The 22,822-nt window shown below is 43.6% G+C and overlaps 1 protein-coding gene across 1 annotated transcript in view; it reads left to right on the top strand.

Moving 5' to 3' along the window:
* NUP214 (nucleoporin 214) overlaps positions 1 to 16,350 on the top strand; it is a 109,005-nt gene extending 92,655 nt beyond the window's left edge. Inside the window, exons 32-36 of the mRNA XM_023730817.1 lie at positions 5,800 to 5,952; positions 10,084 to 10,255; positions 13,356 to 13,495; positions 14,410 to 14,434; positions 14,994 to 16,350. Coding sequence (XP_023586585.1) covers positions 5,800 to 5,952; positions 10,084 to 10,255; positions 13,356 to 13,495; positions 14,410 to 14,434; positions 14,994 to 15,027 — 524 coding nt within the window. The 3' untranslated portion in view covers positions 15,028 to 16,350. The remainder of the gene's footprint in view (positions 1 to 5,799; positions 5,953 to 10,083; positions 10,256 to 13,355; positions 13,496 to 14,409; positions 14,435 to 14,993) is intronic.
* Positions 16,351 to 22,822: the final 6,472 nt, after the last annotated feature.

Consider the following 22,822-nt stretch of genomic DNA (forward strand, 5'->3'; position numbering starts at 1 on the left):
ATTCTCTCCTTTCACATATTTTCAAGAGCTGTTTTGGAGCCATTAGCAGAGAACTTAGAAACCATTGATGACCATCGGGATGGAGAGAGGAGAATGTCGTTTTAGGCTATGTTGTTTCAGAGCAAGGTTAAATAAATGGTAAAACATTTTAATGTGCAGAGCTCCTTTTGAGACTGCAGATGACAGCTGTTACAATTTTAATGGTTTAACTCTTGTAGTCTTTACCAAATGAAAAGGATTTAATTTTCTGTTGCTCATCTGCTTTGTGTTTAGTTTTTCTATATTGAACATGACTGGGATATGGAACAAAGAAGAGTTAAAGGAGAACAGAGAAGAGAAGTAATATTTTCTGAGAGTCCACCGTTTGCCAGTCTAGGTGCTCTATATACATTATCTCATTTAATCCTCACACCCATAGTCAGAATTATTATCCTCATTTTACATATGAGGAAAGTGGAACTTCAGGAAGATTAAGTCCTTGCTTAAGGTCATGCAGCTACTAGGCATTCTAACCCAGGTCTGATGGCAAAACTCTTGCTTGTTCCACTATAATAGGCTATGAAGATCTTAAAAACAAATACTTTTAAAGAGATCATAAGCTCAAAAGGCTTCTAAATGTTCTCTGACTTCTCAGGAATTTAAGTCTCCCAATATTCTTCCAGTAAAATCATTTAACCTCTGATTTCGTATGGTTACACAGAGTTTCTCCAGAAGGAGATTGAGCCTAATCTTGTACTTGAATTTGTTTCTTCTTTGGAATTTTGCATTGCTAGCACTAACAAAGTCAGAAAATTACAGTCTTATGTTCTTGAAATACTGAGTAAAGGGAATGGCTGAGAAGCCTCTTCTCTGTCTCTAGTATCAAATACACTGCCACTGACAAATCAAATGTAACCTCCAGTTTTGCTCATTAAGGGAAAGATCAGACTACTACTGATCAAGAGGGCATTTTGTAGATACCACTGGGGATAAATAATCATGTGATTTTGTATGTGAGAGTGATAAAAAGGAATTTTAAACCAATCCAGCTGTTACTGCCTGGCACATTGGATATAAAGGTCCTTAGCCAAGCTCCCAAATTGTCAGCAGTAGTTTTACAGAGTAGGGGACCACCTAAGACCCTGATACTATGTTATTGGTGCCTAGAAATTTGAGATGGTAGGGTCCCTGAGATAAGACTGCTCACTTCCTGGATTGTAGTTAAAGAATATTGTAATTGGAAGTATTAAAAACATTGCATCTCATATTGGGTAGGATTGGAAGTAGAGCGAGATGAGAGACCTTGGAACTGGCAGGTTAGTGCTGGAACACATCTTCAAGCAGCTAGATTTTGAGAGGGAATTACCCTCCCTTCCAGTCACCTTCACTGTCAGCTTCTGATTGGCTGGGGGAAAAACTGGTCTTGCGCAGTATTTGTCCCTCTCTCTCAGTGACATAGAGTCAGCTCTTCATTACCCATCCAGAGATAACCTAGAGTATATCATTTCAGCTCCCTATTGATGCCTGTGTCTTTGGGCATCCTCCCGCTTCAGGTTACCGTCTCTCTGCTTTATTGTGGGTGCAAACTAATTTTAATTATCAAAATATAGTGGGAAAGTGTGAATTGCCCCACCCACAAAAAAAAAGGAGGGTGGTAGAGAGGGGGTTTAAAGAAAATTCCTGAAATAGAGTGTGTTATTTGTGTTCTCTGAGTGATTGCTTCCATTCCTCTTCTGTGTAAATGACTTAGGCTATTTATATATTGGCAGGTTTTCATTTCTTGTAACAGACAAAAACCTTTTCATTCATGTCGGTTTTTATTAGTTGTTGTTAGGTGCTGTCAAGTCAATTCTGACTCATAGTGACCCTGTGTACAACAGAAGGAAACACTGCCCGGTCCTGCGCCATCCTCACAATTATTGCTATTCTTAAGTCCATTGTTGTAGCCACTGCGTCAGTCCATCTCATTAAGAGTCTTCCTCTTTTTCGCTGTCTCCTTTGCCAAGCATGATGTCCTTCTCCAGGGACTGATCCCTCCTGATAACATGTCCAAAGTATGTGAGGCATCTTGCCATCCTTGCTTCTAAGGAGCATTCTGGTCATAACTTCTTCCAAGATAGATTTGTTCATTCTTTTGGCAGTCCATGGTATATTCAATACACTTTTCCAGCACCACAATTCAAAGGCATCAATTCTTCCGTCTTCCTTATTCATCGTCCAGCTTTCACATGCACATAAGGGGATTGAAAACACCATGGCTTGGGTGAGGTGCAGCTTAGTCTTCAAAGTGACATCTTTGCTTTTCAACGCTTTAAAGAGATCTTTTGCAGCAGATTTGCCCAATGCAGTTCGTCGTTTGATTTCTTGACTGCTGCTTCCATGGGTGTTGATTGTGGATCCAAGTAAAATGAAATCCTTGACAACTTCAGTCTTTTCTCCATGTATCATGATGTTGCTTATTGGTCCGGTTGTGAGGTTTTTTTTTTTTATGTTGAGGTGTTATCCATACTGAAGGCTGTAGTCTTTGATTTTCATCAGTAAGTGCTTCAAGCCCTCTTCACTTTCAACAAGCAAGGTTGTATCATCTGCATATCACAAGTTGTTAATGAATCTTCCTCCAATCCTGATGCTGCATTCTTCTTCATATAGTCTAGCTTCTCAGATTATTTGCTCACCATACAGATTGAACAAGTATGGTGAAAGGATACAACCCTGATGTACAACTTTCCTGATTTTAAACCACACGGTATCCCCTTGTTCTGTTTGAACGACTGCCTCTTGGTCCATGTACAGGTTCTGCATGAGCACAATTAAGTGTTCTGGAATTCACACTTTGTAATATTATCCATAACTTGTTATGATCCACACAGTCAAATGCCTTTGCATAGTCAATAAAACACAGGTAAACGTCTTTCTGGTATTCTCTGCTTTCAGCCAAGATCCATCTGACATCAGCAATGAATCCTTCATTCCATGTGTTCTGAATCCGGCTTGAATTTCTGACAGTTCCCTATCGATGTACTAATGCAACCTTTTTTGAATTATCTTCAGCAGAATTTTACTTGCATGTGATATTAATGATATGTTCGATAATATCTGCATTCTGTTGGATCACCTTTCTTGGGAGTGGGCACAGATGTAGATCTCTTCCAGTCGGTTGGCCACGTAAGCTGTCTTCCAAATTTCTTGGCATAAACAAGTGAGCTCTTCCAGCATTGCATCTGTTTGTTGAAACATCTCAGTTGGTATTCTGTCAGTTCTTGGGGCCTGGTTTTTCTCCAGTATTTTCAGTGCAACTTAGAATACTTCCATCAGTACCATCTGTTCTTGATCATATACTACCTCCTGAAATGGTTGAATGAATGTTGCCCAGTTACTTTTTAGTATAGTGACTTCGGTGTATTCCTTCTATCTTCTTTTGATACTTCAAGTATTGTTCAATATTTTCCCCATAGAATCCTTCGATATTGCAACTCGAGTCTTGAATTTTTTCTTCAGTTCTTTCAGCTTGAGAAATGCCAAGCGTGTTCTTCCCTTTTCCTTTTCCAAATCCAGGTCTTTGCACATTCATTACATTCTTTTCTTTGTCTTCTGGAGCCGCCCTTTGAAATCTTCTGTTCAGCTCTTTTACTTCATCATTTCTTCCATTCGTTCCCCTTAGCTACTCGACATTCAAGAGCAAGTTTGAGGGTCTCTTCTGACAACCATTTTGGTCTTTTCTTTCTCTCTTGACTTTTTAATGACCTTTTGCTTTCCTCATGTATGTTGTCCTTGATGTCATCCCATGACTCGTCTGGTCTTCGGTCATTAGTGTTCAATACGTCAAATCTGTTCTTGAGATGGTCTCTGAATTCAGGTGGGATATACTTAAGGTCATATTTTGGCTCTCCTGGACTTGTTTCCATTTTTTTCAGCTTCACCTTGAACTTGCATATGAGCAATTGATGGTCTGTTCCATAGTTAGCCTCTGACCTTGTTCTGACTGATGATATAGAGCTTCTCCATCGTCTCTTTCCACAGATGTAATCGATTTGATTCCTTTGTATGCCATCCAACGAGGTACATGTGTATACAGTTACCATTTGTATTGTTGAAAAAAGGTATTTCCAGTGAATAAGTCTTTGATCTTGGAAAATTCTGTCACGCAATCTCCGGCATCGTTTCTGTCACTAAGGCCATATTTTCCAACTACCCATCCTTTTTTGTTTCCCAGCTTTTGCATTCCAGTCACCAGTAATTATCAATGCATCTTAGTTGCATGTTTGAACAATTTCAGACTGCAGAAGTTGGTAAAAAACTTCAATTTCTTTATCTTTGGCATTAGTAGTTTGTGCATAAATTTGAATAATAGTCATATTAGCTGGTCTTCGTTATAGGCATATGGATATTATCCTATCACTGACAGCATTGTACTTCAGGATAGATCTTGAAATGTTCTTTTTGACGATGAATGCAACACCATTCGTCTTCAATTTGTCATTCCCTGCATAGTAGACCACGTGATTGTCTGATTCAGAATGGCCAATACCAGTCCATTTCAGCTCACTAATGCCTAAGATATCAATCTTTATGTGTTCCGTTTCATTTTTCATGACTTCCAGTTTTCCTAGATACATACTTTGTATGTTCCACGTTCCAATTAACAGGTGTTTCTACCACTCATTTGTCAGTTCGTCATACTGTGGTAGCTTTCGTATTGCTGTGATGCTGGAAGCTATGCCATCAATATTTCAAATACCAGCAGGGTCACCCATGGTAGACAGGTTTTACCGGAGCTGCTACACTTAGACTAGGAAGAAGGACCTGGCTATACTTCTAAAAAAAATGGCCAGTGAAAGCCTTATGAATAGCAGTGGAACATTGTCAGAAATATTGCCGGTAGATGAACCCCTCAGAATACGATTGGGCAAGAGCTGCCTCCTCAGAGTAGAATCCACCTTATTGATGTGATTGGAGTCAAGCTTTCACAACCTTCATTTGCTGATGTGGCACAACTCAAAATGAAAAGAAACAGCTGCAAACATTTAGTTGTTAGTTTTCCTTTCATTCTTGGAGCAGATTCAGTAAGTGGTTGACAGAATGACCTACTAGATATGCATCTAGACGGTCAAGAGCTTAATTGAACTTCTTAAAAAGAGGAGATCAGACTGGAAGTCTTGCTGGCCTCTTTTACATCCTTTAGAACTTTCCTGGTTCCCGTTAGTTCAGAAGTAGAAGCAGCATGATGTTTCTTGTTTCCCCACCATCCTCTGAACAGATCAGGCAATAAATAGCAAGGATGCCAAACTTAGCTGTCAGTGCTTGAAGCTATTATGCTAGGTTTGGGTTTACTCTAGCTTTATTTTCCCTAGCTTGACAAAAATTGAAGTTGGTCTTTATGTGAGGAAACTGATGAAAGCAAGCCCTGTTACTCCACAGAAACCGGTCTTGTGTAAAGCTCAGATAGTTGTCATCTGTTACTGGATAGGCCTGATATCACTGTGGGCACGCAGATGAGCTTCTAAAAAGGAGATTCTTGAATGCATTTATAGGGCCTGCCTTTAATGTCTTGTGGTGCCCCTTTATTTTGTACCTATAGAAATCATGTCAGGAAATCCTGAGCCTGGATGTCAGAATGATTAAAAACGTGTAATCAAGATGCATGAAAGTCAGAGAGGATATCTGTTTCCCCTGAACTCAGATCCCTTGGATCCTCAACTTCTTTGTCACTCCTTTCTCGACAAACACCCAACTGAGGGTTTAGTTTTTCTTTTTCTGAAAAGTAAATAAGGACATTTCTGCCCCTCGGGTCTCCCTCACACAAGTTCTTCATCTTTCCAGATACCTCTAACTTATTCGGAAACAGTGGGGCCAAGACATTTGGTGGATTCGCCAGCTCATCATTTGGAGAGCAGAAACCGGCTGGCACTTTTAGCTCGGGAGGAGGAAGTGTGGCATCCCAAGGCTTTGGGTTTTCTACTCCAAATAAAACAGGTACTCCTATACGTATGAGTTACGGTTACTTTGATATTTGTATGTGCATAGATATCTGGAAGGCGATACCTCTGGGGTGGTTATCTCAGGAGAATAGAATTGTAGTATGGATGACGTTATTCCCCCCGCCCCCAATTTATTTTTGTATTTTTTGAGCATTTACTATGTTCCTAACACTGCTGCAGGCCTTCTGACACATGTTAAAAAGCACAGAATACATGTAATGCAACCCATAAGAGAACTTAGAGTGTTCTTAGGGAAGAAAGCATTGTAAATATTTAACAGTTACAGAACAAACAAAATAAGGGAACATGTAAGAACATGATAACTAAAATATAAACAAGAAAGCATCCTGAGTCATGCACAGACTTGCTTGAGGCTCGCATTACCTGTGACAGTCAAGACAGAGTATGTTCAATTTCTTATGCCTATACCATTTTACCTCACTTTCCCAAATCTTTTTTTTTTTTTTACTTTTAATTGAAAATAACATGTTTATACATTACATATACATGTACATATACAATATCCATATATCATAAGTGTTCAATTAATTTTCACAGAACACACCATGTAACCAAGAAAAAAGAATATAACCATCACTACTTTTTATCCAAGCATTATTTTTAAAGCATAATTTATAAACTGTATGAATTTTTTATAGTCATGTATTACATTTATATTTTAAACTTTTTTAAAGAACAATGGATGTTTAGATAAAAAAAACATATTTCTGTCAACTGCCTTTCTGTCCTATTTCTGTCTCTGAGATCTAGAGAGGGTCTATATTCCTGATCCTGTTGTGTGGAAAATTAGATGCAAAGATTTTGTTTTAAAGGCAGGGAGTGAGAGGAAGGATATTTGCTGAGAAAGCAACTCTTTAAAACAAACTCTCTAATTATCAGCAGGCAGAATACTTCTTTCCCTTGTATATGGGATACTTTGAAATCATGCTAACTCCAGAGGAAGGATCCTTCCAGATGCATAGGTGGCTCTGACTTAGGAGTGGGGCCACCCCAAATTAGTGCCTGGAATAATAACATTTTAGATCCTAAACTGCTGTGGTTTCTAAATGCACTGTGCACCTTATTTCACACCCATCACTTGGGCAGTTCCGTCTTTGGTTGTCAGTTTTTGATACTCCTTTTCTAGAATTTAAAACAGATTAGAAATGGGCTTTGCAGCTTTGTTTATTTTGGCCATCCCCCTCCCCCAGTGAATGATTTAAAAATGAAAGGGCTATAAAGCTTTGGCCCTAGTTAACAAGGCAAATTTGAACAGTTGACTGAATTTTTAGTTCATTAATCATCAGGACTTTCTCTTTATTTTTTTTTAAGTAACCTGGTAATGTTTTCTTTATGTTTTTCTTATATGTGGTACCTTATCCTGACATCTAGTCCCAATTGATTTGAGAATCTGACCCTTTTATTTTTTGGGTCTTAGAGAAAATGCATCCTCCCACCTTTTAGAATATCTTTCTTATTTGATTATTTGACCTATAAAACCACCTAGATTGAGGACTCCAATGGAGAAAGCACTTCTGAAATACATGAGGTAAATAAACTAGTTACCCAAAATGTGCAAGTGAGCGTGGAGGAAAGACCACTCCCACTTGTGTCTGCTGCTGCATTTGTTTGTATTGGTGTACAAAGAGCTCCTTCTACAGAAGGAAGTGCCTCAAAGTACTGAGCATAAGGAAAGGCTGCTTTAAATAAAGAAGTTAACCTTGCCAAGGCCATACAGGCACCCTGAGGCATCAGGATTATCACCTCTTGCTTTAAGAGTGATTTTAGGTTGATGGTTTGGATGGGTCTTTGAAAAATTCCAAAAGTGTCCATCCTCCTTTCAATAAAATTGCATTCGAAAATAATACTGATGGAGATTTTTGATGGGGGTGGAGGGGTGGGTAGACTGAAAATGACATTGCTGTCGTCCCTGGTCCAATGGTTTACATTACTGTCCTCTCACAGGAGCTGTTAGAATGACGTAGATTTAGTGGAAGTGGAGGGGGGCAGTGTGATGCATAATGATTAGAAGATAGATGGGCTTTTGAATTACTCAGAGCTAGACCAGTCCCAGCTCTGTCACTTACCAGCTGGTTAAATTTGGGCAAGTGACATTCTCCCAGCCTCAGTTGTTCATCTGTAAAGTAGGGATTAAAGTGAACTCTTGTAAGGCACCTGACACCATCCTGGCATGTAGCAGACCCTCAATAAATTAGCAACTTTTATTATTATCGATTATTGTTAAGTTTCTGTTTCTTCTGGAGAAGAAAATCATGAAAATTTGGCATCTAATAAAATCTAATCCCTCTTAGCATCAGGAGTTAGTTGCCTGACTCCAAAAATAAGACCCAAGTTTGTTGACTCAGGCTAGCTGTTGTTTTGGGGCATTTTCTGTGTGTGTGTTTTATTTATCCCCTTTCCTCCGCTGTCCAGTTTACTTTCTGTATCATTGTGACTTCTCATTTTTCACTCATCTTCCACCAAGAAGCCTAAACAGTATTGAGTAGAAGACACTAGATAAAGCACTGTGTGTCCAGGAAGAACATGTAACTAGATCTAAGATCAGTCTTAAATAATTCAACTGTGACGGTTTTTAGCACTTTTTTTTTTTTCCCCCAGTCTGTTATATTTGTAACCCAACAGTTTCCATTGTCATAGCTTGGATCTTCACTCAGTGTTTTAAAATGCAGAATGTTAACCCAAACATGAGCGTTAGCAAGAAGTATTTTCTCAGTTGTGCAACCACTGTTAATGGTAAATAAGTAAATAATTAGATTACAAAATAACGATCAACTAAAGCATTTAGCTGTAGCTTTTCGTATGCTGTATTTGATCTTCCCTAATTCAAGTAGCAGAAGCTCCCGGTGTGAATATGCTTGTAATAAAATAGCCTGATTCATCCCACTAGTAATTAGATTTACTTTCTGAAAGGGGCTAATCATCTACTTGGTTGTTACTAGGCCACCATTACTCCCTTTCACGTGTGCTCACCGATCTCTACTCATTTTAAGGAATACTCTACTTGCTATAGGGGGTGATCCCTTTAGAGCACATTGACTGCCTATTCTGATACCTTAGAATGATTTAAGCAGCGGTATCTTGGAGGAGCAGAAGGAGTCGTTAAGCGAGGGACATTATCTTCTCACCTGCTAGGCATCCCTGCCAATCAGAGAAGGCTGCTGCCCTGCATGGCCTGCGTCTGTTCTGTGTGATCACAGGCCTCTATGCTGCCCTCAGGCCAGCGTGGTATCCAGTGAGCATCGTTGCTGGGAGCTTGTAAAAGATGGCTCGGACTGGCTGCTGTCCTCATAGTTGCTTTATTACTTTAGAGTTATACAGCAGCCTTCTTCCAGAGAAGAAATTTGGTATGCTTTTTATTGAGGAGTAGTTCCTGACTGCAGAAAGAAGGCATTTTTTAAAAAATTCTTCTATACAAAGAGAGAGAGAGTCTCTGGTGAGAGATGTGAGGCCATTAGGCTTTAAATAAATAAAAAGCACCTGGCTGAGCATCGGTGCTATGCATCTCTTCATTTCTGCGGTAACCTGAGTCACGGAGTCTTCCTGAGAGGGGGTTTGCAGCCTCTCATATAGTTTGGCTTTCCATGAAACTAGATCCCTTGCCTATACATGTTAATAAGTAATAAAATCTTTTGACAGCTGGGCAGGGGTTGGCGTTCTTGAGAATGTTTTTTTTTCAATGAGGAATCTCAAAACCGCTCAGAGGAGCTGAGAAGGGATCTGAATACACCTGGTTGGTTTTGGGTGGTGATCTGATTTCCTAACACTATTCAAGCTAGTGACACCCAGCTTGCCTCCAGAAGGGATTGGGGCTCTCTCAGACAAACACAGGGTCATGCCAGACAGACACTTAGAATTCCAAGGAACTCTCCCGAGTGAACTCCAGACCCCGCTGTTAGAGTTGGACGGAAGGTGGTTTGGTTTTCTGTTTTTTAAGGTTTTATTATTTTACTGATAGACGGGTGTTGCCCTTTGTTGTAGTTCTTTGTATTTGAATTTCTAACATCATATTTTCCTTCCTCTTTTGATTTGGTTTCTCATCATTCAATGTCTTCCTGTCTCCTCTTTTCTTTCCCCATTTCTGTTTGTTTGCCTCTGTTTTGCTCAGGTGGCTTCGGTGCTGCTCCAGTGTTTGGCAGCCCTCCTACTTTTGGGGGATCCCCTGGGTTTGGAGGGGTGCCAGCATTCGGTTCAGCCCCAGCCTTTACAAGCCCTCTGGGCTCGACGGGAGGCAAAGTGTTCGGAGAGGGTACCGCGGCTGCCAGCGCAGGAGGATTCGGGTAAGCCCCCTGGGGTGGGGGGAAACGGGGACACCAACAAGCTTATGCCAGCCAAAAGAGCTGGAGCCCTGTGCTCTTGTTTTGGAAAGAAAGTTCTTCCATTTTTCCAACTCTTGACTGTGAGCTGAACACCTGGCCCTCCAAATCAGCAAACAACTTGCTCCAGGATTCCTGATCCTCTGTAGGCTGAGGCTCATTTTATCAAGCCAGGCTCTGTTGAATGTGTGGATGGGCATCAGCGGTGTTATTGTCCCCTGACGTGTAGAGTACTGGTTGTCAGAACCCCCTTCTCCTTGGTAGAGCTGGTTAAAAGAAGATAAATAGTCTTGCCTTGGCTACTTCATAGCCAGGACTGCCCCTTGTGTGGTAACTTCTTTTATGAAGTTCTGAATGAATAGTTTTCACAGATTCTTTCCTCTTAGAATTGTTCTGCATTAAACCCATTGTCCTTGAGCAAACAACTCCTTGTATCCCTGCTCCACTCCAACCCCCAAAGTGGACATTCAGTTTCACAGTCCCATAAGCCAGCTGCTAGACTAGGCACTTACCCAGCATCCTAACACGCTGAAGAGTTTTAATGATTGCTCAGCTTTCAAAGCCGTTCTTTCTGTCCTGTGCACATCCTGACTTGAAAATGCCATAGTAGGGATTTGCTTTTAAGGGCCACAGAAATTCAGTCTAGTTTTCAAAACCCCAAGGAGAAAAATCACCTTTTACCACACCACGAAGTCCCAATAAAATGTATGTGGTGATGACTACAAATAGCTTCTAATGCAAGGGAGGTATTAATGCCTGAAAGTGACTCTAATATGCCTCTTGCCCTTGGAACTGGGCTCAAGAACGGGAAAGCTAAAGAGTTGAGGGGGCAGGGATGGTTTTGTTTGTAAGGCTTGCAAGTAAGGGTACTTGGGACAAGCTTGGCAAGATGGTAGTATCTTTATCTTGAAAATAAACTGAAAGTATGTTTTGTAAATATCTGAGGTCAGGTCTGCCGCTGTCCTCACTCAGCTGAGTTGGCCGTGAGCAAACCCTGACTTGAACTTCGCAGACAAGAGGGGATAAAAGTGACCTGAACCCAAAAGTTTACATTAAAAACAAAAGTTGCCATAGCTTGGAAACTTTCTTACCTCTCTCTTGCATGTTCAGGAGAAATGACAGGCTATAAATTAAAAGACTGTACATTTAAGATAGTTTGACCACAAATTTCCAATGCACTTAATGAACCCGTTTCTTTTTATGACTGGTTTAAACTGTGTTCTTCTGCCACAACAAGGTACGACAGACTGAGCAGTTGTAGTCCCCTCCCTTTCCCTTCTACTGACTCTTTCGTTGTTCTCTTTTGCAAAAGACGGGAAGGCATAGTTAATCTAGCGGTAGTTTGTGACAAAGGGGAAGTTTGTCCCGACCTCTCTTTTTTTATTTAATTTTTAGTTTTTTTTAATTGAGATACAATTCATATACCATAAGATTCATCTTTTTAAAATGTACAATTCAGTGGTATTTAGTATATTCACAGAGTTGTGCAACCATCACCACTTTCTAATTCCAGAACATTTTCAACACCCCAGAAAGAAACCCTGTACCCATTAGCAGTCAGTCCTCATTCTCCCCTACCCCAGCCCTGGCCACCACTAATGCCCCAACCTCTTATTCATACCCTTTACCGTCAGTTGCTAACCAGAAGGTTGTCAGTTCAGATCCACCCATCCACTCCGCAGAAGCAAGACCTGGCGATCTGCTTCCGTAAAGATTACCAAAAACCAAACCCATTGCCATTGAATCAGTTCCGACTCATAGCAACCCTGTAGGGTTTCTGTCCCATCGGGTTTCTGAGGCTATAAATTTTTATGGGAGCAGACATCCACATCTTTCTCTTGCTGAGCAGTGGGTTCGAACCGCCGACCTTTTGGTTAGCAGCCAAGCGTTTAACCACTGCACCACCAGGGCTCCCTTCTGTAAAGATTACAGCCAAGAAAACCATGTGGGGCATTTCTGCTCTGTCACGTGGGGTCACTATGAGTCAGAATCAACTCAGTGACACCTCACAACAGCCACCACCCATGGTGCTGGTGCAGAATGCTTGAAAGTTTCAAGGAAAGTGAGCAAGTTTATGTATTGCTTCTTGGATTTCATGTAAAGACTAATGGATCTTTTAAGTCTCCCCTCAGGAAACCCCAGTAATTAAAGTTAAGGAAAGCTTTTAAAGGAGACTTAGGAACAGACTTAAGCTAGTATTCTTGGCAGGTCTTGATGGACCCTGATGTCTACAGTGACTGCCTAGCACATATTATTGTATAGTTGGTGAAGGTTTTGGGTTTACTGGGGATCTTGAGGTTTTATTTATTTATTTGAAACCAGTTATTTTCTTTATTAGTAGAAAAGTATCATTTTCTGCTTTGGGGTGGCTCTCTGGTATGAATCCTGCCTGACTAGCTGGTTAGTTCCATTTTGTAAAACAGGATTAATAAGTACCTGTTTTGGTATTAAATCTCCAGAAGAGCTGTTTGCCATGAGACCGTCCCTGACCCTGGCAGTCCATCTGAAAAGTCTGTACTGTTGTGAAGGAGAGAGAGACTCAAGGCAGGAGTAGGAATAGAGCAGGGCCAGCCAGGGCCACGGCTGGGGGAAAAATGCATTAAGTACAGGCACACAGTGGTCTTTGCTTGTAAAAAACACTTTACCTCATTCGAGAAGAGCTGAAGATAAAGAAGGAAGGGGGAGGGGAGTTGTAGATAAATGAGAAATGCTAAAATAAAATGATGGAATAAAATTGAAGAATTGTTGGAGATAGAGCAAGAAATGTGGTGCTGCTTAATTTCCAAATGGCCTCAAATTTCCAGACAGTGGATGAAAACTAAAATATTGGACAGGTTGGATTTCCTATTGTATTCCTGTTATTTTTCTTCCCAAAGCTGAGAGAAAGTTTTGCTCTGTGCTATAGTCTATCTTTCTGAGGGGCTGCCTTTATAAATCTCAAGTAAGTAACCTCAAATGATGGACGTCATTGCCACCTGAGTTAGGTCAGTGGACTGAGGCATTCTGGTGGCCAAGTAACAGTGTAGCCACCCTAACCACAGTTTCATTTCTTATTGGAATCCAGGTTTGGGAGCAGCAGCAACACCACATCTTTTGGCACCCTTGCGAGTCAAAATGCTCCTACTTTTGGATCACTGTCTCAACAGACTTCTGGTTTTGGGACACAGAGCGGTGGATTCTCTGGTTTTGGATCCGGTGGAGGAGGTAAGCAGCCATTCTTCCCTCACAAGCACCGCCTACCTTTTTCCTCTTAGGTTCTACCCTCAAAGGAAGGCCTTATCCCCCAAACAAAGGAGTATTTTTTACCTAGCTATTCAGTTTAGTATTTTTAAAGCTGAGAGTCATTTAAAAATGAAATGTTCTTTTTAGGTTTTAATTAGACTTGTAACATTGTACGATTTGTTAACAAATAAAGAAATGACTGGCTAGACTTTCTCTCAAGATTTGAGAACCAAAATAATACAGCCTTACTAAACTTTGGTTTAAAAATCCAAGCCAGCGGACTCAAAAAATGGGATGTAGAAACTTCACAAAATACCTTGCATTTGTTAACTCTGCTTCTTCAGATAGCAGAATATATGTGTTCTGTTTTTATTGCTTAACAAACTTATGGATACATAGTTAGGCATCATTATTTTACAAATGAAGAAACAAAAGCTCCAAGGGGTTAAGTGGTATGCTCAGAGAGTCACAGAGTTACACAGCAGACCCAGGCCTGGGGCCCGCGTGGCCCGATTCTTCTCAAAAGAGGAGGAAGCCAATGGATGGAAGAAATAGGAAGAACAAGTTTTCCTGCTGAAATGGATCTCTTTGGTACAGTGCAACTAAGTGAGAGAGACTGTGCCAGAGACCCTCTGCTACAACCAGGGAGGGCATAGGGGAAGACCCCTGAAATAGTGAGACAACAGCGCTTAGATGTTAAAGGATTTCCCTCCTTTTCCTGATGGATCTGACCACCTCTGGAGAGAATAAAGCCACTTCTGCAGGTCCCTTGCTGCCCAGACGGGGGGTGCAGGTGGGGGGCCTTTCCATAGGAAATACGGGAGGAAAGAACTTGGCCTGGAGTCCACGTTTGTCTTTCGAGTGTTTTGACATTGCCCTTTCCATCTACTTTTCAGCATTCAGCTTTGGAACATCTAACTCGTAAGTATCTGTCCCCAGCTTTGAGTCTGACTTTCATTAAAAGCATTAAATAAGGATGGAAGAATGTGTGGTATATGAAAAGAAAACTATTGAAATACTAATTCTTGCTGAGTTTGTGCATTTCGTATCCATTTTTCTACTCTGTTTCAAAAGCTTGTCTTGGAAGCATGAGGTTTCAGTGGCAATGTTTGGGTTTTGACCTCTGTGCTTGTGGACTTGCTAATCTCCAAAGAAATAAGTCAGGAGATGCCAGTCCTGGCCTTCTCAAGGACAATAGATAAAGAGAAGAATGTGCCTTCCGAAGAGCAAAGAACTGGAAGGCAGGATGTGAGAGATGCTTCTTCTTTCACTGTTAGTGTCTCAGAAGCTTCCTGCTGACCACTGGGCTCTAGGCCATTAGCAAGCCTTATTTTTTTTCCTCTGGCAATGCTTCTGTGTAGAATTGCAGCAACATTAAAAATTCACAGTCTGAACTTTGAACACAAGTCAGTTGCATAAGCACTTCCACAGTAAGAAGCGGTCACTGATTTCGCCATTCTCTCCTGGTACTTCCTTGCAGGTCTGTCCAAGGGTTTAGTGGATGGAGAAGTTGAGTGGGTGTCGTTGTCCCTCTCAGTTCCTGTCACTGACTGGCTGCATTCTCAGATCCTCTCCACAGAGAAATCCTGAAGCCGGCTTCTAAAATGTACCTTCTCCATTGAAATACACGCATGCCCAGAAAGAAACAACAGTAACCAAAAAATCTAAGATGCTTGATTGCTTGTCTGTTTTGTTTTATATTTTTGTTTTGAGATTGTTTTTGTTTTTGTTTTTCTGTTATTAAACTGTTCTGGTCTGTTTTGGTACAGAATGTATTGGGTTTTTTCAGGTTACAGCCAAGGAGAGGTTTTCCCATTTCTGTGGCTCTGAGAAACCTACACAGCCTTCTGTCAGCCAGCAACGTGTGTCTTCAAGGATGGCATCAAAAGTAACCAGCATAGCATCTTGACAAACGAAAGGATTAGGCAGGGGCTTCTCACAGGGAATCTCCCTGACCACGCTTGGACCTAGGGCCCATGTAGAAGGGAAGTTGAATGCTGGTGGGCCACCTTCCTGAGGCCACAGCTTGGTGTCTTCTCAGCATGTCCTTTTTGCTGTTGTGTATCAGGACCCTCAACGTACCGACTCTTTGATTGTGCAGACACATCGGAACCCATGTAAGAGCAGGCATCAGTTGAGTTTCAGAGTGGTAATAGCACCATTAAGTATAGTTAGCTGTGAGGCAAGCATGGAAAATAGACCAGTATGAGGATTTCCATCTCCTTTCCTTGGAGAGTCCACAGCTGAGTTGTGACAAACAAGTATGCTGCCTTTGAACACCCTCATTGACCTTCATTTGGCTCTTGGGCACTGTGTGTCCCATAGCTAATTTCTTCTACCCCCCTGGAAAGGAGGTGGGCAGTTGATTGAGAAGGCAGCCTTTATCTCCAGGATGTGACAGTGACATTGGGAACCACGCCTAGCACTCTCTTAACCACAGAGCAGATAACCCTTGGGGAGACACAGGAGTTGTGAAGGCACTGCTATCTCCAGATACCACTAGCCAGACAGTGCTGGATTTGACAACAGTGCTTGTTAGCATGGCCAGTAAGAGCATAATTTCAGTTTTGTTAAAGTGCTTATTTTCCTATAATGCAGAATCTTTCAGGCCTGGGCATATTTTATTTCTTAGACCTATAATATCCTAGAGAGTTGCTGACAAACAGGGCTGCCCTGCCTCAAAAGCAGGGCTAAGAATTTCTCATCTTTCAGGCCCAGAATATGGCAGTGCTTTGGGTGGGATCATTAGCAGGGGAGGGTTGGAAAGGGGTCAGTTTAGAGTTTTGCATATTGGAAAGTTGTATTTTAAAATGTTTTAATAAAAGTTTTATATGTGATATTAATTTGTCATGTTACAACCAGTCTAACCTCGGTTCTGTTGGCTTGTATGGGGAGGGCAGACCAGAGTGGGCCTTCCCCTGTGGCCCAGCCTGATCTGGGGAGCCATATTCTGATGGGGTCTCAGACTCACCTGGGGAGCCTTTTGTAAAGTGCAGATTCACAGGCCTAAAGCTTGAGATTGTAATTCAGTAGTACTGAAGTTGGAGCTGGACCCCAACTGAATTTTTTTTCAATGGTATCTTAAGCTCATAACAAGAGGAGTCTCATAGTATAGCACTCTTGAGTTTCAGGAGCCACCCCCCGAACCAGCTGTGGGCAGACCTAAGAGCTGGAACTGGATCCCTGTGTCCGTGTCGATGGTCATCCCACTGTCTTTGCAGTCTGTGAGAGTAGAGTTGAGGTCTGTTCGTACTTGCCTTTACATTAGGGGGCTGCTACTTTTGAAGAGTTTGGGGCTTCAAAAGTTTAAGGTTAATGTATTCAGTCCTTGCAGAATTGATGGCCTGTCATCTGGTTTCACCCTGCTCTCACTTAAGGCCCCTCAGCCATTAAATGGGGGGACAGTTGGGTTAGTAGCTGTAGGGGGCCAGTCCCCAAGAGCCCTCACAGTCAGCTACGGGGTTGTCTCTCACATGTGCTTTCATTGTCCTATGCACAGTGCTATCTGAGACAAAGGGGCTCAAGTGTTGATGGGGAAAGCTGATGGAGGAGGGCCTAGTTTTAAAGTGAGCAGTGAAATTACAGGTAAAGAGAGCTAAATTCTGCCTTTGCATGTCTTCTGACCAACACCCAGGCCTAGCCAATCTTCTCCTACCCTTCTGGTTCCCCCTGGGGGCTCCTTTTTATAAATAGAAGCAGGTTCAGCCTAAACCCTTGACCTCAAATTCTCTACGTTAATCCTCTATTGAGGAGGCATGTGACATCTCTACATAAGGCGTTATCAGCCGTGCTTGGCCAGATAACTCCCCACCACTCACTGCTGAGGCGGGTGGCACCCGAGGAATGTGCTGCTGGCGGGTTACAGCCCCTCGAGTTCCTTTTTTGGGCTCGATTACAACGGTAGGTGACAGGGGTCATCTCGGAGCTCAGCCAGCATATATCCTGAAACCCATGCTCCTGGGATGTCGGACTGGGAATGTAGGAGAGGCCAGCAGGGCTTGAGCCTTTCCAGAACGAGGGCGGTAAAGAGTGAGGATGAGTGTGGGGTGTGGAAATAAGTGTCCTGCTGAGAAGACGGAGTCATAATGCCAAATAAGCCCGGTAGAGTTGTCAGGCACAGTTGGTTGAATTTATATTCAAAGGCAGGAAGGAAAAAGGGAGAGCAGATTAATGAGTTAGGCTGTGTTTTGCTTGGCTTTTCCAGACATAAATGTTGCACATTCATAATTGGTGCTTCAGTTGGCGGCACAGTGTTAAAGGCCATGGGTTGGGTTTCTCAGGGACAGGTAGAACCAAAATAACGAAGTAATGCCCATAATCCTGGCTCCTTATCTGGGCAGAAGTATGAAGTCCCCTTCCATATTGATATGTACCCTAGAGCTAGTGGTCCCCTCTGTGCCGCCCTGCCCCTCCCTGTATGAGGGTCCCAGTGCATGCCTCCAGAGAGAGTTCTAGATCTGGCCTCTAGAATCACGGAAAGGGTGTGTGCTGTGCAGGCTGATCGTAGCCCTACCCGTTACTAGCTCTGTGACCAGAACAAGTGGATTGACCTCTGAGTGTCCTGGGATATTTTCCTCTTAGCAATAAAATGGAAATTAGAATAGCTATCTTGCAGGGTGGTTATGAAGATTAAATGAGATGATACATGTAAGTAAGTGAGTGATCAGTAAAGTAAGTGATCAGTGAATGGTAATTTATTCTCACCTTGCAGCATCTTTCCCTGCACCTGGTTTACAGAATCCTAAATGATGGCTCAACGGTTAAGCACTCAGCTGCTAACCGAAAGGTTGGCAGTTAGAAACCACCCAGCTGCTCCATGGGAGAAAGACCTGGCGATCTGCTCCCAGAAAGATTACAGCCTAGAAAACCCTATGGGGCAGTTCTACTCTGTCACATGGGGTCGCTATGAGTCAAAAATCAACTCGATCGCACCTAATGACGACAACAAATGCATTTCTACTGAGGCTTCATTAGATTGGGGAGAAGGGGGGATCCTCATCTTCCACCTGGCTCTTGGGCCCCTTATCAAACACCAAAATGAATGCCCTGTGCCAGATGAGGAGGTCTCCCTCACTGTAAAATAGCTCTAAAGCAATGGTTCTCAAACCCTGATTTGAGATTCTGAGCAGAGCTGGGCTGGGCCCTTCAATACGTGTTTTTAACAAGCTTCCTGGTGACTCTAGTGCAGATGTCCATGGACCGCATTTTGAGAAACTGTTTCATCTAACCACGATAAACATAAATAGCTGCCGCCATCTGCATTATGAAAGATAGAACCTAACTCCCATGGAAATGTTTATTTTGCAGTTAATCCAGGGTAAGGGATCTTTTCTGAAATTAAGACGCACCAAGTTTAAAAGTAAGCTTCTCTCTGGGCACATGTTCAAAAAAAAGCAGCATCAGTATGACTCAGGCTGAGCCAAGTCATCTCCTTCCTGTTCAGGTAAGTTCTCCCCCAGTGAGCAGAATAGGAGGAAATATTCTTAACTTCATCCAGTCTCACAGTACAGCTCACTCCCACTTTGTTTCTGGTCTTCCACCTGGTCATTTATTCCAAATTAATGTATATTAGGAGGAGAAGGAGTATCTCTGACTTCATCCTGCCTGGGGTTGTCTTTCGCAGTATTTCTTTTTCTCCCTCATGTCATGAACTCATTGATTTTCATTTATAATTTCTAACAGAAGACCTGACTAGTCCTTCTAGGCATTTGGTTTTTAGCAAATAAAACTGGTTCAGATTCATGCTGGAGGCAGGCTTCCTCCATGTGTCCGTTTCTTCTCGGTTTGCTGTTAGTACATCTTGGGTGGAAGGAGGGGAGGGTATAGTGTGGACCCTGTGCTGTCTGGATGGGATCTCTCTGCCCCCTCTTATGCCCCTTCCCTGATTTGGCTCTTCCTTCACCATGTGGGAATGAAAGTAATTGGATTGAGATGGTGTCAGCTCTCAAACTTTTGCCATCCTCAGTGTTTTCCATGGGAAGTTAGTATCCTGCCCAAACAAAGAGCTCCATGGGCAAATGAGTTTGGGGAAAAAAATGAATGGAATAAAATTTAACAGATTTCTTTATTGAGGGACTGTTTTGATCCTTTAATATGTGAATATTCTTTGTAAATCAACAAGGTGAAATAGCCTGCTGTTTCCTAAGTGGTTTTGACCATGGGACCTATTCACTTGGAGTCAGGTTCCTTGGAACTCATCCCGGGAACTGTTGGACAGAGTATAGCTTACTTCCGGCAAGTTGTTTCTAACACCCATTCCTCTTTATTCGATTATAATAGTAGTTATGATTTATTGAATGTGGATTATGTGCCAAGTATTATCTGTTCTAAGCACTTCACAAACATTTTCACGTTTAACCCTATGAGCTAAGTACTGTTACCCACATCTTTCAGATGAGAAAATTTGTTTGAGTCACAGGCAAGTAAGTGGTGGCATCAGAACTAGAACTTGGGACTGCCCCCCAACCTGCTCTTCACGCCACTCCCCCACCTCAGCTGACTCAGGGAAGGAGCAGTCTTCTAGGCCTGTGCTGTCTGCGATTGGATCTGTTTTTCTTCCCCAAGATGTTCATTCACTGTAGAAGAGAACACCCACCTGCGCTCTCTGCCAGGGATGCTGCGGAGCACCTCATCATGCTTTTCCCCCTATTTACCTCGTGAAAATGAACCAACTTTTGACATCGATCACAGTAAATGTTCCTACTCTGCACACTTAACTTGCCCCCCATTCCACTGGCTCTAATCTTGTACGTATTTGTGATCATCATCTGTCTAAACTGCACCCTGGGGAAGGGGACATACACCATGTGCAGATGGCAGATGGGGGCTTTTTGATGAAGATGATCACACCCTTGTGGAATCAGCTGGCTCCGAGCCCTTCAGCTGTCTAGCGCCCCCCTTCCTTTGCCATCTCCTGAGGTCTGGCTTTGAGGCTTTCCAGAGTTCCACAGGAGGTCAGGCCACAGACCACTGAGATGGCAGTTGCTGCATTGTTCCAGCCCTTCTCTACTTATAAATAGAAACCCATCCATACCACAGCCCGGCCAGAGATTCTCTGCATTGTTTTTGGCCCTAGATTGCCAGCTGCAGAGAAAGAGTCAATGCGGGGGGAGACAGGAGGCAGAAGCCCATGCTGGAACCAAGCCGGGAGTCCAGCCCCAATCTGTTCTCACAGTGATTGGTTCCCCCATCCTGGCTGGCCTGACCTTGCTGGCTGGGCTCATCTTGGGCCACAAGGATGCAGAGGCTTTGCTTCCAAACCAAAAAACCCAAACCCTTTGCTGTTGAGTCAATTCTGACTCATAGCAACTCTACAGGACAGAGTAGAACTGCCCCATAGGGTTTCCACAGAGCGGCTGGTAGACTCAAACTGCCGACCTCTTGGTTAGTAGCCAAGCTAACGCTGATTCATGGCCGTGACTGGGCTTGGTTTTTGGTACAGACACCTAGAGGGAGCTTGGATCATCAAGTCCATCCTGACCATGTCCTGCAGGTTATGTGGGCTCTGGTTCCTGCCCACACCACCACCTCTCTTGTTCCATCAGTCTTCTCCCTGCTCTCAAGGCACAGCCCCTCTGAACTCTCTGTTTCTCCGTTCCCCAGATAGTCCATTCTCCCCACCTCAGGGCTGTTCACACGTGGTCAGCTGAGATGCGCCAGTCAGCCCACTCCCACTCATCCGGTGGATCTCAGTTTAAACCCCGCTTCCCCGGTGAGCCTGCCCACTCGGCTTCCTCTCACACTGCACTACTATTTTGGGAATACATCACAGTTGCAGTTACTTGTGTAATTAGTTGTTTGATCTCTTTATTTCGTCTATGTCCCCTCTTCTGAACGGTCAGCTCCATAAAAGCAAGGACTTGATCGGCCTCGTCTGCCCCCAGACCCCAACAGTGCAGGACAGAGCAAGGGTCGGGAGCTGTCAGATAAACGACTGCCTACAAGGACTTCCCAGAAAGAAGCTGGAACTTGCTCAAAAGCCAGACCCCAGCAGGGGATGAGAAAGGGGCGATGGGGAGGGGGATGGGGGGGTATGACAGACAACTCAAGGGCATGGAGCCAGCTGGTCCCCCAGAGTCACACAGCAAGGCTAGTGTCAGAACAGGCCAGGGCTGGTCCCGGTGCTCTCTGTGCTTCTCTGCCCGAGCTGACCAGAGCTTCCACTTGGCATCATACAGCGACCGCCTCCATGCCCATTGGTCCTCTGGTTCTCATCGTCCCAGGAGCATGCTAGTTCGGGGCCAAAGCAGCTGTCCGTGTTTGTGCAGCCCAGCGAGTGATAAGGAGCACACCCTGGACCCAAAGACCCGGTACAAGCCTCTCCTCCACGACTGGCCGGCTGGAACAAGTCGTCTCACCTGATTCAGGCCTCAGCTTCCTCACCTGTAAAATGGGGCAGGACAGAGTGTGAACGGCGCGTAGGACAGTGCTGGCACAGAATCACCATGAGGACTCCCTGACATCGTGGAGAGACCCAGGAGCTGCAGCAGCCCTGCTGAGCAGACCAGGCCAGTGCCCCTCTACCCACGCACAGGCCCACGAGGTTCTCCTCTGATGCAGGAGCTGACCAGCAGCACTTCCTTCAGAAATATGCCCAGAGATCCTGGGAGGCGGGCTGGGCCTGGGCTGAAGGACACCTGGCCCCCTTTTCCCCTCAGCCTTGGCCTGGCCCCGTAGGTACAGGGCTAGCCCTAGGAAAGGGCCACCTCTGTCACCCTATCCAGTCTCCAGGTCTGGTTTCTGACCCTACAGGAGAGAATGCTGGAGTCACAGCTCACACCCCACCAAAGCTGCACTCCCACCCACCCCTTGCTAATCTTGCCATCCCAGTTCTCTCCAGCTGGCCAAGGGGACATGGGCGGGGGAGGGGGGCACAGGAAGAGCTGGTGTGCTGAATTTTGAGTCACTCTCTGGCTGCAGCTGACAGAAGGGGCTGTATGAGCTGATGTAACAGCTTAATTGCCACCAGCCAACATACTCAGGAGCATTTTGAATTCTCTAGGCTTGAAGTGTTTGCCTTTTCACTTTCATTCTCTTTGTTTTAGTTAACACAGATTTACCTCAGTGTAGGGAAATGAAACTAATTATGTTACAAGGTTCTATATGTCGGTGATTTGATACTGCAGCCTGAATCCCACCTCCCCCCAGCCCCATGTTCCTCTTGCCCAGGGCCCAGCTAGCTGATGGGAGCCAAGCACCTCCATTTACAAAGTGGCAGCAGCTGTACCTCTGACCTGACTTCAGGCCTCTTCCTGAGCTTTGAGCCTCTTGACCTGGCCGACTGCTGGCTGTTGTCTTCAGGACCCTGTT

This window comes from Trichechus manatus, unplaced genomic scaffold (genome assembly GCF_000243295.1).
Source record: "Trichechus manatus latirostris isolate Lorelei unplaced genomic scaffold, TriManLat1.0 scaffold00038, whole genome shotgun sequence".
NCBI classification, from domain to species: Eukaryota; Metazoa; Chordata; class Mammalia; order Sirenia; family Trichechidae; genus Trichechus; species Trichechus manatus.